Below are 16,623 nucleotides of genomic sequence, written 5' to 3'. Positions count from 1 at the left end.
TTACCAAATTATTAGATGGCCTGCAACAACAAACATGGCCTGAAATAGCTGGTCCTTTCACTATATGATGTGCATTGAGACATTTACACACAGAAAGAAAATGTGTGGACCAGAATGTGGCGCTCTTCTCTCCTCTCTAAACTGTTCTTGCACGGAGGAATACCATCAGAGAATTAAAAAATAATAATTCATACAAATCATTGCACCAAAAGGAACATTTCATTTCACATTTCATTTCACCTTTATTTTGAGTCAAAGAGACAAAGGTCTCTTTTCCAGGTGAGCCCTGTACAGCACCACAATACAATAAACACATGACACCTTCAAATAAATACAATTAAAGATTCTAAATACCTGTTTTTGTCATTATGGGGTAATGTGATGTCATTATGGGGTAATGTGATGTCATTATGGGGTATTGTGATGTCATTATGGGGTAATGTGATGTCATTATGGGGTATTGTGATGTCATTATGGGGTATTGTGATGTCATTATGGGGTATTGTGATGTCATTATGGGGTAATGTGATGTCATTATGGGGTATTGTGTCTAGATTGATGACGATTTTATTTAATCCATTTTTAGAATGAGTGTAAAGTAACAGAATGTGGAAAAGGGGAAGGGGTGTGAATACCTTCCGAAGACACTGAATCTAAACCAGCACCTCTATCAGAGTCCCCCCACCTGTTGATTTTCAAAACGACATCTTCGGAAATCCGTTGCAGTGACGAGGAAAACTCTAGAGTCTAGAGAGTGTTTCCCCCATCTTTTCATGGGAACTCAAACGCTACAGACCCGTCGCCCTCACGTCTCCTGTGATGGTCCCCTCCGAGAGGTTAACAATCATTACTCTCTAACCCAGTCAGTGGGCGCTGGTGGGAGGAGATATAGGAGGACAGGCTCATTGTAATGGCTGGAACGGAATCACTGGAACGGAGTCAAACATGTGGTTTCCATGTGTGTATGATACCATTCCATTGATTCCCAAAACAAAACGATGTACCCCTTTAGGTCTCCAGGAGCAAGATTGAGAAACACTGTAACCCTCACCAACTCAGCCTCCAGATTACTGGCACAGTTAAAGGTCATTATGACCCCAGAGACAAATCTTAGTACCTGAGAAGAGCCTGATAAGACTGTCCCTTCTGCAACTCCCTACGTGTGACCTCTGCCGCGACAATACAGAAGTCTCTCACCAACTCAGCCAGGCAATGATTGCTTCTGTATGCAATAGCTGGTCCTTTCACTATATGATTGTGCATTGTCCCTGTGCATTGTCCCTCATCGTCTCATCGCGCACTGGCGACTCTGTGGTGGGCCGGGCGCAGTGCGCGCTGTCCAGGTCGCCAGGTGCACGGTGTTTCCTCCGACACATTGGTGCAGCTGGCTTCCGGGTTGGATGGCGCTGTGTTAAGAAGCAGTGCGGTTGGGTTGTGTTTCGGAGGATGCATGGCTTTACGGGAGATGTAGCGATGAGACAAGATAGTAAATACTAACAATTGGATACAACGAAATGTAGTCATAGTTAAGGTCCTTGTAACTCCAGGATAGTGGGTTTGATTCCTGGGACCATCCAAACATGTCTGTTAAATGGCACATAATACTATTATTATAGATCATTTCACATTTAAACCGATGACAGACTGAGAACACTGGCCTCATCTTCCTCATTCTTCGTCGTCTCCTTGTTCTTCATTAATGACGTCCGCGCCTCCTGTTTAAACGGGATGGGAGACAGGATTAGAACAGAACTGTCTAATAGAACCTCACATGAACAGTCAACTAACAGCCACCTGTCCTCATTCATTACAGCTACAGTGGTGGTTGTACTCATTCATTCCAGCTAGTGGTGGTTGTACTCATTCATTCCAGCTACAGTGGTGGTTGTACTCATTCATTACAGCTACAGTGGTGGTTGTACTCATTCATTCCAGCTACAGTGGTGGTTGTACTCATTCATTCCAGCTACAGTGGTGGTTGTACTCATTCATTCCAGCTACAGTGGTGGTTGTATTCATTCATTCATTCCAGCTACAGTGGTGGTTGTATTCATTCATTCATTCCAGCTACAGTGGTGGTTGTATTCATTCATTCATTCATTCCAGCTACAGTGGTGGTTGTACTCATTCATTCATTCCAGCTAGTGGCGGTTGTACTCATTCATTCATTCCAGCTACAGTGGCGGTTGTACTCATTCATTCATTCCAGCTACAGTGGCGGTTGTACTCATTCATTCATTCATTCATTCCAGCTACAGTGGCGGTTGTATTCATTCATTCATTCATTCATTCCAGCTACAGTGGCGGTTGTACTCATTCATTCATTCCAGCTACAGTGGCGGTTGTACTCATTCATTCATTCCAGCTACAGTGGTGGTTGTATTCATTCATTCATTCATTCCAGCTACAGTGGTGGTTGTATTCATTCATTCATTCCAGCTACAGTGGTGGTTGTACTCATTCATTCATTACAGCTAGTGGCGGTTGTATTCATTCATTCATTCCAGCTAGTGGCGGTTGTACTCATTCATTCATTCCAGCTACAGTGGCGGTTGTACTCATTCATTCATTCCAGCTACAGTGGCGGTTGTACTCATTCATTCATTCCAGCTGCAGTGGCGGTTGTACTCATTCATTCATTCCAGCTACAGTGGCGGTTGTACTCATTCATTCATTCCAGCTACAGTGGCGGTTGTACTCATTCATTCATTCCAGCTACAGTGGCGGTTGTACTCATTCATTCATTCCAGCTACAGTGGCGGTTGTACTCATTCATTCATTCCAGCTAGTGGCGGTTGTACTCATTCATTCATTCCAGCTACAGTGGCGGTTGTACTCATTCATTCATTCCAGCTACAGTGGCGGTTGTACTCATTCATTCATTCCAGCTACAGTGGCGGTTGTACTCATTCATTCATTCCAGCTACAGTGGCGGTTGTATTCATTCATTCCAGCTACAGTGGCGGTTGTATTCATTCATTCCAGCTACAGTGGTGGTTGTATTCATTCATTCCAGCTACAGTGGTGGTTGTACTCATGATTTGCACTTTTCGCACCAAAGTACGTTCATCTCTAGGAGACAGAACGCGTCTCCTTCGTGAGCGGTATGACGGCTGCGTGGTCCAATGGTGTTTATATTGTGTGTGTCCTATTGTTTGTACAGATGAACATGGTACCTTCAGGCGTTAAAGTAGTAGCTCCACCACATAACACTACCACACCAGGAAGTAACACTACCACACCAGGAAGTAACACTACCACACCAGGAAGTAACACTACCACACCAGGAAGTAACACTACCACACCAGGAAGTAACTCCACCACAGAACACTACCACACCAGGAAGTAACTCCACCCCATAACACTACCACACCAGGAAGTGTGACTTACCTTTCTGAAGGTCAATATCCATTTTTTCATCAACAGGTAGAGACCTCCAGCTACAGCTTCAACAAGAACTGCTACAAGAACTGTGACAAGAACTGTCAGCCAGCAGGTCTTAGGAAACATTTGATCTGAAACACAGGAAGTAGAATTATTACAATACCTAATGCTTATTACACATTAAATGACTTTTAAACAGGATTTACTTTACAGATAGTGCCTTCATTCAAATATCCAAAACTCTCACCTGGAACATGAACCTGTCTCTCCTTCATGTGTTTGATCTCCAACTGTTGAACGCGACAGGTGAAGGTGTTGTTGTCAGACTTCGGGACGATGACATGGCTTGTCACAGTGTAGCAGCCTTCACGGTCTCTGGACGTCTCTGTAGGTCCAGCAGCAGGGAGGACACGTCCCTGAGCGTCACACCACTCCATGACAGGCTCTGGGTAGCAGCCTTCAGCCTCACACCGCAGGACCACCTCATCGCCTTCCATTCCCTCAATGATGATAACTGGTCTGGACACAGCACCTATACAGGTACACAGATATACCACGGCTTTCAGCCAAATCAGCATTCAGGGCTCAAACCACCTAGTTTATAATGTTTGTGATATCAGACCATATACCACAGCTTTCAGCCAATCAGCATTCAGGGCTGAACTGTCCTGTTACCTTGGTAACCAGTTTACAATAGCAATAAGGCAACTCAGGGTTAGTAGTATATGGCCGATATACCCCGGATAATGGCTGTATCGTGCATAAGGACAGGCCATAGCCGTGATATCGGCCATATACCACACCCCCTCAGGCCTTATTGCTTAAATATAACACAAGGGTTTGTTGATATTCTTGGACCTTTAAATTAAAAGAGGAACTAACAATTGATCACAGCATTGTACATGGACTTGGGTTAAGGTAAGTATGTAGTCTAACCAATCTACAGTATGGAACTAATACTCATCATGCAATGGACTTCACATTGAACTCACCCCTGATTTCATGAGATCTGTCTCTTAAGGGGGTTTGGGTGGTCAGCAGGTGTGTTGACTCACCAACAAGGAGTTGAATTATGGTTTTCTGGTGGTTCAGCAGTGGAATGTAACAGGTGTAGTTACCAACATCAGAGAGTTTCACTCTGGTCAACTTTAAACTAGTGTTGCCGTTCTCTAGTTCTTCTTTAAACAGTGACGTCCTTCCCCTGAAGACTGGATTCTGGAGCACAAGATCGTCCTTCTCATCTCTGTAAAGATGGACCTCTTTTGGTTTTAGGTCCGGTCTCTGCCACTCTACTGACTGATACACAGCACTGACGGTGTCTCTCAGGGTGCAAGGCAGGATGACGTCATCACCAACTAAGGCCACAATGGGTTGAACTGTCCGTGAGAAAAACAGATTACAGATTCATATTTTTTATTTATTTCACCTTTATTTAACCAGGTAGGCAAGTTGAGAACAAGTTCTCATTTACAATTGCGACCTGGCCAAGATAAAGCAAAGCAGTTCGATATACTTTGAGACAAAGCAAGACATATGCCTACTGAATGTTGAGCAGGTGGATAGTGACTCCCACAACAGCTAAGGTCATTTGAAACATGAAATGGTCTATGAACATTGACTAACATCAGTCCTACAAATGTGAACTTTACTCACATACACAATTCAATAAAGCGTCTCACTAAATAGTAGGGATCAGTTAGAACAATCTGTTTATTGATGAGTTGATCGGAGGTGTTTTTATTTATTTTTATTTTACCTTTATTTAACTACTACCACGTGTACAACTAGGTAATTTAGTTTATTTTACCTTTATTTAACTAGGCAAGTCAGTTAAGAACAAATTCTTATTTTCAATGACGGCCTGGGAACAGTGGGTTAACTGCCTGTTCAGGGGCAGAACAACAGATTTGTACCTTGTCAGCTCAGGGGTTTGAACTCGCAACCTTTCGGTTACTAGTCCAACACTCTAACCACTAGGCTACCCTGCCGCCGCTGCCGTGTTTGAATCAATCAGATATGAAAAAGGCTGCGTTTCCACAGACAGCTGATCTCTCTTTAGTGAGAGCTTTCACATGATGCTAGGCGACCTCAGGAGACACTTTTAAAAGGTCCAATCTGAAGATCAAATCATTTCTGGGTAAATATTAAGTACGTTATTCTGACTGACTGTTTTCACTCCATGTGATCTCATCTCGGTACCTAATGGCAGTCAGGCTACCTCTGGCAAGCACATGGAGGGCTGTGCGGCCCCGCAAAGAAATGCCACCCCACACCATGACTGACCCACCGCCAAACCGGTCATGCTGGAGGATGTTGCAGGCAGCAGAACGTTCTCCACGGCGTCTCCAGACTCTGTCACATGTGCTCAGTGTGAACCTGCTTTCATCTGTGAAGAGCACAGGGCGCCAGTGGTGATTTGCCAATCTTGGTGTTCTCTGGCAAATTTCAAACGTCCTGCACGGTGTTGGGCTGTAAGGCGGGCCCTCATACCACCCTCATGGAGTCTGCTCAAATGGTCAGAAACAGACACATTTGTCATTTTGCAGGGCTCTGGCAGTGCTCCTCCTGCTCCCCCTTGCACAAAGGCGGAGGTAGTGGTCCTGCTGCTGGGTTGTTGCCCTCCTACGGCCTCCTCCACATCTCCTGATGTACTGGCCTGTCTCCTGGTAGCGCCTCCATGCTCTGGACACTACGCTGACAGACACAGCAAACCTTCTTGCCACAGCTTTCATTGATGTGCCATCCTGGATGAGCTGCACTACCTGAGCCACTTGTGTGGGTTGTAGACTCCGTCTCATGCTACCACTAGAGTGAAAGCACCGCCAGCATTCAAAAGTGACCAAAACATCAGCCAGGAAGCATAGGAACTGAGAAGTGGTCTGTGGTCCCCACCTGCAGAACCACTCCTTTATTGGGGGTGTCTTGCTAATTGCCTATAATTTCCACCTGTTGTCTATTCCATTTGCACAACAGCATGTGAAATGTATTGTCAAATAAAGATGTTCTCAACTAGCCTACCTGGTTAAATAAAGGTGTTCTCAACTAGCCTACCTGGTTAAATAAAGGTGTTCTCTACTAGCCTACCTGGTTAAATAAAGGTGTTCTCTACTAGCCTACCTGGTTAAATAAAGGTGTTCTCTACTAGCCTACCTGGTTAAATAAAGGTGTTCTCTACTAGCCTACCTGGTTAAATAAAAATGATGGATACCAAAATTACCTCGATGAATTATGAAGCTGTGCGCTTTTGTCAATACATAAATGTTTAAAACATTGTTTTAAAAAGGTACCAAATAAAAACAACGACAAAAACGACAAAAACGCCATTCCTTCCCCAATAGGCTGGACAGGTGTAATGAACGTGTGTAAAATGCCCATAACACGTGTTCAAATCTCCTGTAAAAACACACTGGACACGTGGGGGAGGGAAAAAATCACTGTACAAAAAAATGACATTTGACACTTGAAAAAATGAAGTGAAAATGATAATTACAAGTGTTAAGACATGTTCTGGGGAAGACAATTTGAACCTCTTGGCCTTCCATATGTGGTCAGGCTTCTCACCTCCCTATTCGTTATCGTTCAGGGACGCTGTAAATGGTGAACTGTCTTTCCTGAGCCAACACTTATTCTGTAAATAGCCAATCGGTTGTCTCTTCTCTCTTCAATCGCTTGCTGCATTCTTGTTATGTGACCGATTGGCTGAGCCTTGGGTACAGACAGTACTGTTCACCAGTCTTGGGTACAGACAGTACTGTTCACCAGTCTTGGGTACAGACAGTTCTGCTCACCAGTCTTGGGTACAGACAGTACTGTTCACCAGTCTTGGGTACAGACAGTACTGTTCACCAGTCTTGGGTACAGACAGTAGTGATCCAAAACAGCCCCCCCCCCCCTCAACTTTTCTCATCGGATCTACAGGAATCACGTTGGTCACCCATCTTGGATTCAACGCGGTGAATTTCGCCTAAAGGTGACTAGTGTAGAGAAATGCTAATTCTTATGTAGGTGACCAAACTATTGTTAAGGGGGGGCTACAACTCAGAGTTGAGCCTGTGGGGTCCCCTACAGGATAGCTCCCGCATTACACTAATGGCCAAAACCAGCGCACACACACATGATCTCCGTTGTAGCTGAACGTTGAATGCCCGAAGAGGATTCTACGATGACGGACAGACTACTGAGCCAATGGCGGAAGACTACAGACTACACCCCAGCTGAACCAATCCAAAGATCCGATCTTCCAGAATCAACCTACTTTCTTTTCTATATAATAGTGGTGTACTGATTGTAACGGCCTCTTCTTCGTCTGCGCTTCCGTACGAACCAGCGGGAGAGCCGTAATTACGCTGTTCTAGATATCTTCACTCTGAATAAACTGTAGCTTGTCATACAATTTACCACCTTGTCTGAATCGATCCTTGACCGACTCGTCCGTCTACATATCCAATTACTAACAGAAATGGTAGCAGAGTATAGTTTACTAACGATCCAGTCGAAGTGAGTTGATTTGGGTGTGGAGAAGGCGAGTTGGGGAAAGGACGATTCATTAAATAAATAAGAAAGACGGGTGAAGACTTTCGGGGGAGGGCAACAATTCTGCTCAACTCGGAAAACTGATTTCAAGGTGCACCATAAAAAATAAGGTAAGCAAAAGCCTGTTAAATCAAACTTTGCATATTGTCGAATAGTCTGTCCAAATTTTTATCAGTTTTTCCGAGTAAGTATGAATTCTTGTGTAAATTTATAATTTGCTGACGAGTCGAAATAACAGTGTATGTGAACATATGTAGTAACGAACCGGCGACGGCCGGTGTGATTTAAATCATTGATGAGATATCAGTCCGGTCAGCACAGTCTGCTAGCTTTCAATGATGAGTGATCACTGTTTTGTCTTTGATAGTTCCGATAGGGGTCGGGAATAGAGATCAGTAGGGGATAGCTAATTACTATTCTTCAAATCTGGCGCCGAGGGGGATAAATTGTAATTTTATCCCGTGACCCGGTACGGCTCAGTCTGATAGAGATTCACCGATAGGGGTCGGACATGTGTGATAGTTCCGATAGGGGTCGGGAATAGAGATCAGTAGGGGATAGCTAATTACTATTCTTCAAATCTGGCGCCGAGGGGGATAAATTGTAATTTTATCCTGTGGCCCGGTACGGCTCAGTCTGATAGAGATTCACCGATAGGGGTCGGACATGTGTGATAGTTCCGATAGGGGTCGGGAATAGAGATCAGTAGGGGATAGCTAATTACTATTCTTCAAATCTGGCACCGAGGGGATAAATTGTAATTTTATCCCGTGACCCGGTACGGCTCAGTCTGATAGAGATTCACCGATAGGGGTCGGACATGTGTAATAATTCTGATAGGGGTCAGCTCGATAGGGATCAGGAATAGAGATCAGTAGGGGATAGCTAATTACTATTCTTCAAATCTGGCGCCGAGGGGGATAAATTGTAATTTTATCCTGTGGTCCGGTACGGCTCAGTCTGATAGAAATTCACTGATAAGGATCGGCTTTCAGGGGTCAGAGATGTAACGTGCTGTTTTGTCTTGTTTTGTCTATTTGTAACTGTTTATGTTATGTTATGTTAAAATGCAATGTGGTTGTAATTGTTTCCATTAAGGTTGTTGGTGGTTAGATAGAGGGAGAGAGAGAGAATTATAATAAGGGATATTGGATAAATCCGAAACTTCTATATTGTACCTATGTACCTATGTTAATAGGTACATGTATAAATGTATAATCAGGAATGAAATGACTGATGTATAATTGAAATAATATCTGAATATAATATTTAAATATTGAGACTAAATAGTCGAATAGATCCCTTGGTTGTGCGCTCCATAATGCTATACAAACCCATGCGGTTTTTCTCAACCTGAATATACGAAGGAGAAGCTCTGAGATAAGGCAGAGCACGAGCAATAGTGTCTCTTCGAATACATCGTGGGTACTAATCAACGTCGGGCGAAGTATATGCTAACTATATTCAGATAGAAGGAGAGAATTTCGATTAAAACTACGATTAAATTCCGATTGAATTAAATTAAATTACGTTTAAAGCAAATTCACAATGGCGACTCCCAATACTCCAAAGCTGAGGTTTAATGAGTTCCTAGAACAAAAAATTGAATATAGATCAGGGGGAAAGGAACGATGGACGCCTATAAAGAAAGTTTGGGAGGGATTGAAGTTAAGATGGACACAAGCAGGTTATCTAGGGGGGTGGCCGCCAACAGGGGCCCAGCTGAAAACAATGGAATGTGAGTTGAGAGGGACGTAGCAGGAGGCCAGAGACAAGGAAGTTGAAAGAAATAAAAGCCATGTATTTAAGAACCAAGGGACCAAACAGAGAATGAACAGAAGGCGGGGCCATTGCGTCTCCCACTGGTCTGCTTACTGGCGTAAATGAAGATTTGCAAGAATCAAATCCTGTGCATGAAACACGCTTGATATTCAGTCGGGGACTAATATCGATATGAATGAGGTCGGGGACAAAGCGAGTGTGGTACATGAGGTGTTTCAGTTGGAGCTGGAACCGGTGAGAATGTTGAAAAAGTCGCAGGCTTGCTGATGAGAGTTATATCATAGAATATTGAGGGGGGTGCATGACTGTTGGAATGAGTGTTAAACTCTATCAACGCAAAATTCTTTTTGCGGATTTATATTATGAGGTTTGAACTATACTAATGTTGTAGAATTACATAATCAACATCTGAACATACTTACGTTAAACATTAATTGAGCCACTGAGTAATAGATAAGCTGTACACTAGGTACGGGGCGAAGGGTGTGGTCGATGTAAGACGGGAGTGGTGTTCTAACCAAATTATTTAGTTATTTTAATTCATTTACACAAGTACTTCCCGGGTATTGATTTTGGTTTGATTGTTCAGATAACATCATTGAAATTAAACAGGAGGTCAAGGTATACTAACATTAGAATCTGTTTTCATTATGGAGAACAATGAAAGGCCCGCAGAGTGGATTGCAGGCTGAGGTTTTTATGTTAAAGGGACAGTGCACATTTATCACAGTTGTGTGTGTCTGTCTAATGGCTGGGTATTTAAGAAGTATTTTTGGGAGAAAATTTGGAGAAACACGAATAAGACATGAAACATCGAGACAAATTATTTGAGTTTGAGGGGATTATGATAATTATTAGGTTTTGTTTTTGTAGTAAATGTTTGGGTTAAGGGGATTTCCATGTTCCCAGAGACATGATATTTTAAAGAGGCACGCTCACATATGGAACCTTTATGAGTTTTTATTTTATGAGTTTTAATTACACAAGTGATTTTTATTTTATTTTAAGGATAAAGGGTTCTTTAATATGTCTAATATGGTATGGAACACGAATGTGGGGGGATGGTGTAACCCGTGACCGGATTTCATGGCTCTCTCGGGTGGTCTGATCAGCCACAAGGGGGTGCCATTTGAATAATACATTTGTGGTCATGGGTAATACTGTTTTATAAAAATAAAAAATAAATTATTTTTTTTTGAAATTTAATTTTTTAAGGTAACTTAATTATAGTGGAGTTTACTTAACCTATATAAAGACTTTAGTAATTGCCACCATAGACATGTTTTTCTAAAAATAAAAATCCATGAGTTTAGATAAAGCCAAACAGTGGGACATTTAGTTAAAATGTGGAAACATGGGAAAAGGCAGACAGATGAGCCCTCCCCCGCACTGCAGAGACCTTGACGGTTGGAGAGCAGAGAGGAGAAGTTTTAGAAGGGAGCCAGGACGAGCAAGGATAACGGAGTGTCTAGATAGCAGTCACTGAGTGGAGACAAAAGGGAGAATTGGACATGTGAAAAATTAAAGGGGCGCTTATCGTGGGTGACATCCCAAATAACACAGCTCCGGATGAATCAGTACCTGAAGCCTCAGCTGGTTTGACCACCCTGGATCACGGGTTGACAGAAAACACTGGGGTGGATACTTCTGATTAATTGGGTTTGATAATATGTTTAGAAAATGGGGAAAATATTATGATCACTGTATTGTGGGCTACATTCACCTGTGTGACTGTTTTAGTTTTATGGGGCTGTTGTCTATGAGGCCTTATTTCCAGGACTCTGGAGAAATCGATGGAAATAGATGGTGATGTACCAGCGGATTCCAGGTTCTGACCCGTGGAATGCTGAATGTATGTCTACAGAACAAGTGGACGAAAATTATAAATGAAATTATATTAAATTGGGAGGGTGTCCGTATGGGGATTACAGGATAACCGACTTGGGACAGTTCTGGGATTGGAAGAGAGGGTATCCTTATAGCATAGGGGATCCCACAAAGGTGGATAGGTTTTTCATGATATGGGAAAACCTGGGAGCACTGTTGAACTTTGTAAAGGTGATGAAATCTTGCTAACCATCAAAACTATTAAGCTCTCTGATGCAGGCACTTACACCCTCGGACTACAAAGGACCGGGACAGACACGATGGGTGTGTTTTCTATTAAGGTGCTGCCAAAACCAGAGGTCCCAGATGAACCAGGGCCAGACACACTCCTCTACCACCCCTGGACCGAACCTGCCACCACTGTGTTAAAAATCCCATTCAGGTAATTAATGTTAGACTATTCAGCTATTGATCAATTAGGCACTGAGACTGGTGTTATTGGTAGGGACAATTTGTGGCTTTCTTATATGAGGTATACAGTTAAGACCCTGAAAAGAAAGGACTGCATGAGTTACATGAAACATTGGTCATGATAGACCTCTTCTGGCCACACACCCATTTGCTATAGGAGAAAAGGAGGGGTGGTTGTGTATTCTGAGAGGTTTTTACCTGGTTGAGGCCAATTCAACTCTCTGTTCCTCTGAGCCTTGTGTTTCCTACAGTACCTCCTCATCGGGCCCCTTGGGGTGTTGAGGCATATGGGGGCAATTACAGTTGCATCACGGGTACAGGTAATGGCATTGATTATGGGAGATTGCCTGAAGCTGATTGCAGTAGTAACATAACCATTAATTCCACTTGGCCAGTTACAGGCCTAAACCAAACTAGTGGTCTGGCTGATGTGTGGTGGATCTGTGGACCCAAAAGAGTGCTGAGACTCATTCTTAGAGGAGACTGGCAAGGTACGTGTGCTCTGACCAGTTTGATAATTCCACTGACCATTGTTGATGTTACTGCTGAACAGTTGTTGGGTTCTGTATCCAGGGGACCTGAAAACATTCCATCCCATGGGAGACATAGAAGTAGTGCTCCATGGACAGAGGATGTAGTTGACATACACACTAACCTGTTGGGAGTGCCGGTGGGGGTTCCTCATGAGCTTCAGGCCTTGGGCAGGAATGATGGATTATAGGTCCAGCCACAGTGGATGCAAGACAGACTGCATGGATTCATTACATCTACTATGATCAACAGCGTTTTGTTAATTACCCCCGTGATGCACTCACTGGTATGTCTGAACAGTTTGAGGCCACATCTAGGGTTGCCAGACAGAATAGACTTGCTTTGGATATGCTTCTTGCCAGTCAGGGGGGCGTATGCAAGATGTTCGGTGAACAATGTTGCACGTATATTCCTAATAACACCAGTCCAGATGGTAGTATATCTAAGGCCCTTAGTGGGCTTGATGCACTATCTGCTGAGATGAGGACCATGGCGGGGGTGGAGGAGTCTGGCCTGTTCTCTTGAGTGGGAGCCAGATTTTGGTAAGTACACTAGAATGGTGGTTACTGGATTTCTGACCCTTATTTTTGTTATTGATGTGTTGTGCTGCTTGCATCATACCGTGTTTCAAGAAGTCTGTTACAGATGTGGTGAAGGCTTCAGGCATGATGATGCCTTTGCTTGATGCTCCAGTTGGAGATGCTGATACTGAAGCATGCTTTCAGGGGAGGATGAGACTGACTGAGGATGACCCATGGTATGCTGTGGGCGAGGTAGTAGAATAAATCTTACACCACCACAGTTCCTTGTTATACATCTTTATGATGGGTTTTCTTTCCAGTATGTTTGTTCTCCCTGTTGTGAAGGTTTTGAGTCCCTGGGTGGCATGAAGCCCAACTGGTGCAGGATAGGAGTAGCTGAGAGGACCAGATGGTTTATAATAATGCTTTGCTTTGTTTTACTCTGTTTTCCATGACCAAAGTTTTATCCGGTATCTTACATGTCAATAAACAATAAAGTGTTATCCTGTTTTTGCTAAGTGACACCCTTGTGGGTGTCAAAAGGGGGACTTAAATTTCACACAAATTTTTCTTTTAATGTTCTGTTTTTGAATGAGCTGTTCTCTTTTGACATGAAGGTATTTTAAACTCTGTGACTGTTATATGATTCATTGCTGAATTTTTGTTCACACCCTGGGGGGTGTGAAAAAGAGGGATTATTGGTTCCTGTGTTTTACATTATAGCCATTACCATATATATGATTGAATATTATCTGCTGTTGGCTTGTGTTGATGTATGCAAGTGTTATGCAACATAGCTGACTTGAAACATTGTTAAAAGTGTCAGGGCCAGGGGACTTTCTCATGCTGGAAAAATACAGAAGGGAGGGCACATTCAGAGCGTGGGGTTGCGAGAACAAGCGTTTTTTTGTTGTTAGATAACAGGAGCCAGGTGCGTGATAACGGTATGGAGCATGAGAGCCTGGCTGCAACTTCTCTTATGACATTCCAGAATCGCATTGCAGTAGATATGCTACTGGCGGAGAAAGGTGGAGCTTGTACTATGTTTGGTGACCAGTGTTGTACTTTCATCCCTAATAACACAGCCTCGGATGGTAGCTTGACCATAGCCCTAGAAGGTCTGCGGACGCTTAATGGTAAAATGAAATCTCATTCTGGGATGGATACCTCGATGTGGGACTCCTGGATGAGTGCGTTTGGTAAATATAAAACCCTGGTGTCCTCCATTTTGGTATCCATTTCGGTGTTCGCTGACATTTTAGTTCTCTGTGGATGCTGTTGCATTCCATGCATCCGTTCCCTTGCCACTAGGGTTATCTCTAGAGCCATTGACCCTTCCTCCCCTTCCCAGATGTTTCCTCTGCTGGATAAAGACCTACATGAATTCGAGGATGAGGAGGAGAGTGCCTATTTAGGTTTACATTATATCTGCTGTTGCCTTATGGGGATGTATGTATGTGTTATGCAAGTGGATCATTCCGCCTGACTTGCCAAGTTTAAGTCACATCTCTTTGGAGATGTGAAGAGAGGGAATCACAACTTTTTCCTGCGGGAAAAAGTTGCCTTATATAGACAAGCATTTTACTTTTATTTTGAGCTGTTGTTCTCCGCTCTGTTAAATGAGGGTTGTAAGTTCCTGGGTGGCTGGTAGCCAACTTAGTACATAGTGGGATTGAATGGAGAACATGATGGTAATACTATATCTATTTTTGTTTAATACCGTGCCTTATTTCATAGTCCCCTTGGGAGAAGTTTCTCTTTGTGTCTGGATCCAGTTAGGTTGTGTCACGTCTCTGGTGAGACGTGAAGAGAGGGTTTTGTAGAGAAATGCTATTTCTTATGTAGGTGACCAGACTATTGTTAAGGGGGGGGGGCTACAACTCAGAGTTGAGCCTGTGGGGTCCCCTACAGGATAGCTCCCGCATTACACTAATGGCCAAAACCAGCGCACACACACATGATCTCCGTTGTAGCTGAACGTTGAATACCCGAAGAGGATTCTACGATGACGGACAGACAACTGAGCCAATGGCGGAAGACTACAGACTACACCCCAGCTGAACCAATCCAAAGATCCGATCTTCCAGAATCAACCTACTTTCTGTTCTATATATAAGTGGTGTACTGATTGTATCGGTCTCTTCTTCGTCTGCGCTTCCGTACGAACCAGCGGGAGAGCCGTAATTACGCTGTTCTAGATATCTTCACTCTGAATAAACTGTAGCTTGTCATACAATTTACCACCTTGTCTGAATCGATCCTTGACCGACTCGTCCGTCTACATATCCAATTACTAACACTACCAGAGTGAGGACAGACATTTTCCAGAATAAACGTGGTGAGAGAAAAACGTAAGTAAATGTCTCACTCTCTACCTGGTATCTTACTCTGCCGCTATACGACTTGGTATTCGTTGTTTGACCCAACCCGGTTCCACTCTACAGATCCTGTGTTTTACAAAGTAACGTTACAACTGCAAAACCCACATTATCACCAGCTAGAAAACGTACTTACCGCCTGTGTCACTTGCGGTTGATGATATAATTAATGAACATAACATGCAGACCGAATAAATCCTCATATTGTCCGGTTAAAGACAGAAGTCATGTAGAACTATAGGATCATGTCAACATATCAGCGTGACAGGATACATTGACGTGAAACCGCTGAGCTGCAGCAAACACACTGTCTTATAGTTTCCTCTCCTGTCTGTATCCTTGGTATAATGCAGTCGACCAGCCCTTCCCTCTCTGCTGAAGAATTTCGCATAACTCGTCATGGGAACCACTCGATATGATTGGTCAACACCCAGTGCATTAGGGAGTGGTGTTTAACCACGTGCTATTTTACAGGCCGGGAGCCAATCACTAAATCTCACACACACCATCACTCAGCAACAGCCTGTAATGGCTTATATTTTGTGTCTACAACTCAGTGCAACGATTTCGATGTGAAGATTGACATGTCTAAGATACTTCACACAGCCAACATCGGATAATATTTAATCATATATATATGGTAATGGCTATAATGTAAAATACAGAATCCCACAAGATAGACATGTCTAAGATACTTCACACAGCCAACATCAGATAATATTTAATCATATATATGGCAATGGCTATAATGTAAAATACAGAATCCCACAAGATAGACATGTCTAAATTACGGTTTTTATTTATTTAGAAACATGCGTTTAAGGGAATATTTAAATCCCCAAATCCTGATATTTCAACTGAACATGTTGGTTTCTCACCTGTGTAACAGGGTTGGTTATGTTTCCACTTGCCTCGAAAGAAATGTGTATTTAATGTTCAAGCATTCTTATTGGTTAGTTCAACTCTGATGACAATAGGTGTGTTGTGATTGGCCCCGCTTGCAGATAGGGGCAGATCGCGAGCGTCAGGTCTCCCCAGTATGAAAATGTGATGCAATGAGTAGGTCACCCTCTGAATACTGTTTTCTATTTTACAATGTGTACAAGTTTGCTGTACGTTACTGATATATACATGTGTGGGTATATGGTACCTGTTAGGGATTGAGGGGCTCTCTGGGATGTGCTTTGGTATATGAT

General features: G+C 43.1%; 1 protein-coding gene and 1 long non-coding RNA gene across 3 annotated transcripts in view; one reads left to right on the top strand and one right to left on the bottom strand.

Moving 5' to 3' along the window:
- Window positions 1-226: 226 nt before the first annotated feature.
- LOC116353921 (butyrophilin subfamily 1 member A1-like) lies at window positions 227-15,790 on the bottom strand. Of its 2 annotated transcripts, none has more exons than XM_031791666.1 (5): window positions 15,564-15,790; window positions 4,377-4,760; window positions 3,632-3,916; window positions 3,391-3,515; window positions 227-1,715 (listed from the first exon to the last, which is right to left on the bottom strand). In XM_031791666.1, the coding sequence occupies exons 1-5, from the start codon at window positions 15,628-15,630 to the stop codon at window positions 1,629-1,631; spliced, it is 948 nt and encodes a 315-aa protein (XP_031647526.1). In that variant the 5' UTR covers window positions 15,631-15,790; the 3' UTR covers window positions 227-1,628. The 2 variants fall into 2 exon arrangements, with proteins under 2 accessions (XP_031647526.1, XP_031647527.1); XM_031791667.1 differs by having other exon boundaries at window positions 4,440-4,760.
- LOC116353923 (uncharacterized) overlaps window positions 759-16,623 on the top strand; it is a 42,531-nt gene continuing 26,666 nt past the window's right edge. The window contains exon 1 of the long non-coding RNA XR_004203328.1: window positions 759-1,085. This is a non-coding gene — a long non-coding RNA (uncharacterized LOC116353923). The remainder of the gene's footprint in view (window positions 1,086-16,623) is intronic.

The sequence above is a fragment of the Oncorhynchus kisutch genome, linkage group LG16 (assembly GCF_002021735.2).
Source record: "Oncorhynchus kisutch isolate 150728-3 linkage group LG16, Okis_V2, whole genome shotgun sequence".
Lineage (NCBI taxonomy): Eukaryota > Metazoa > Chordata > Actinopteri > Salmoniformes > Salmonidae > Oncorhynchus > Oncorhynchus kisutch.
Note: the sequence above shows the minus strand (reverse complement) of the source record. Positions and strands in the feature narration are given on the sequence as shown.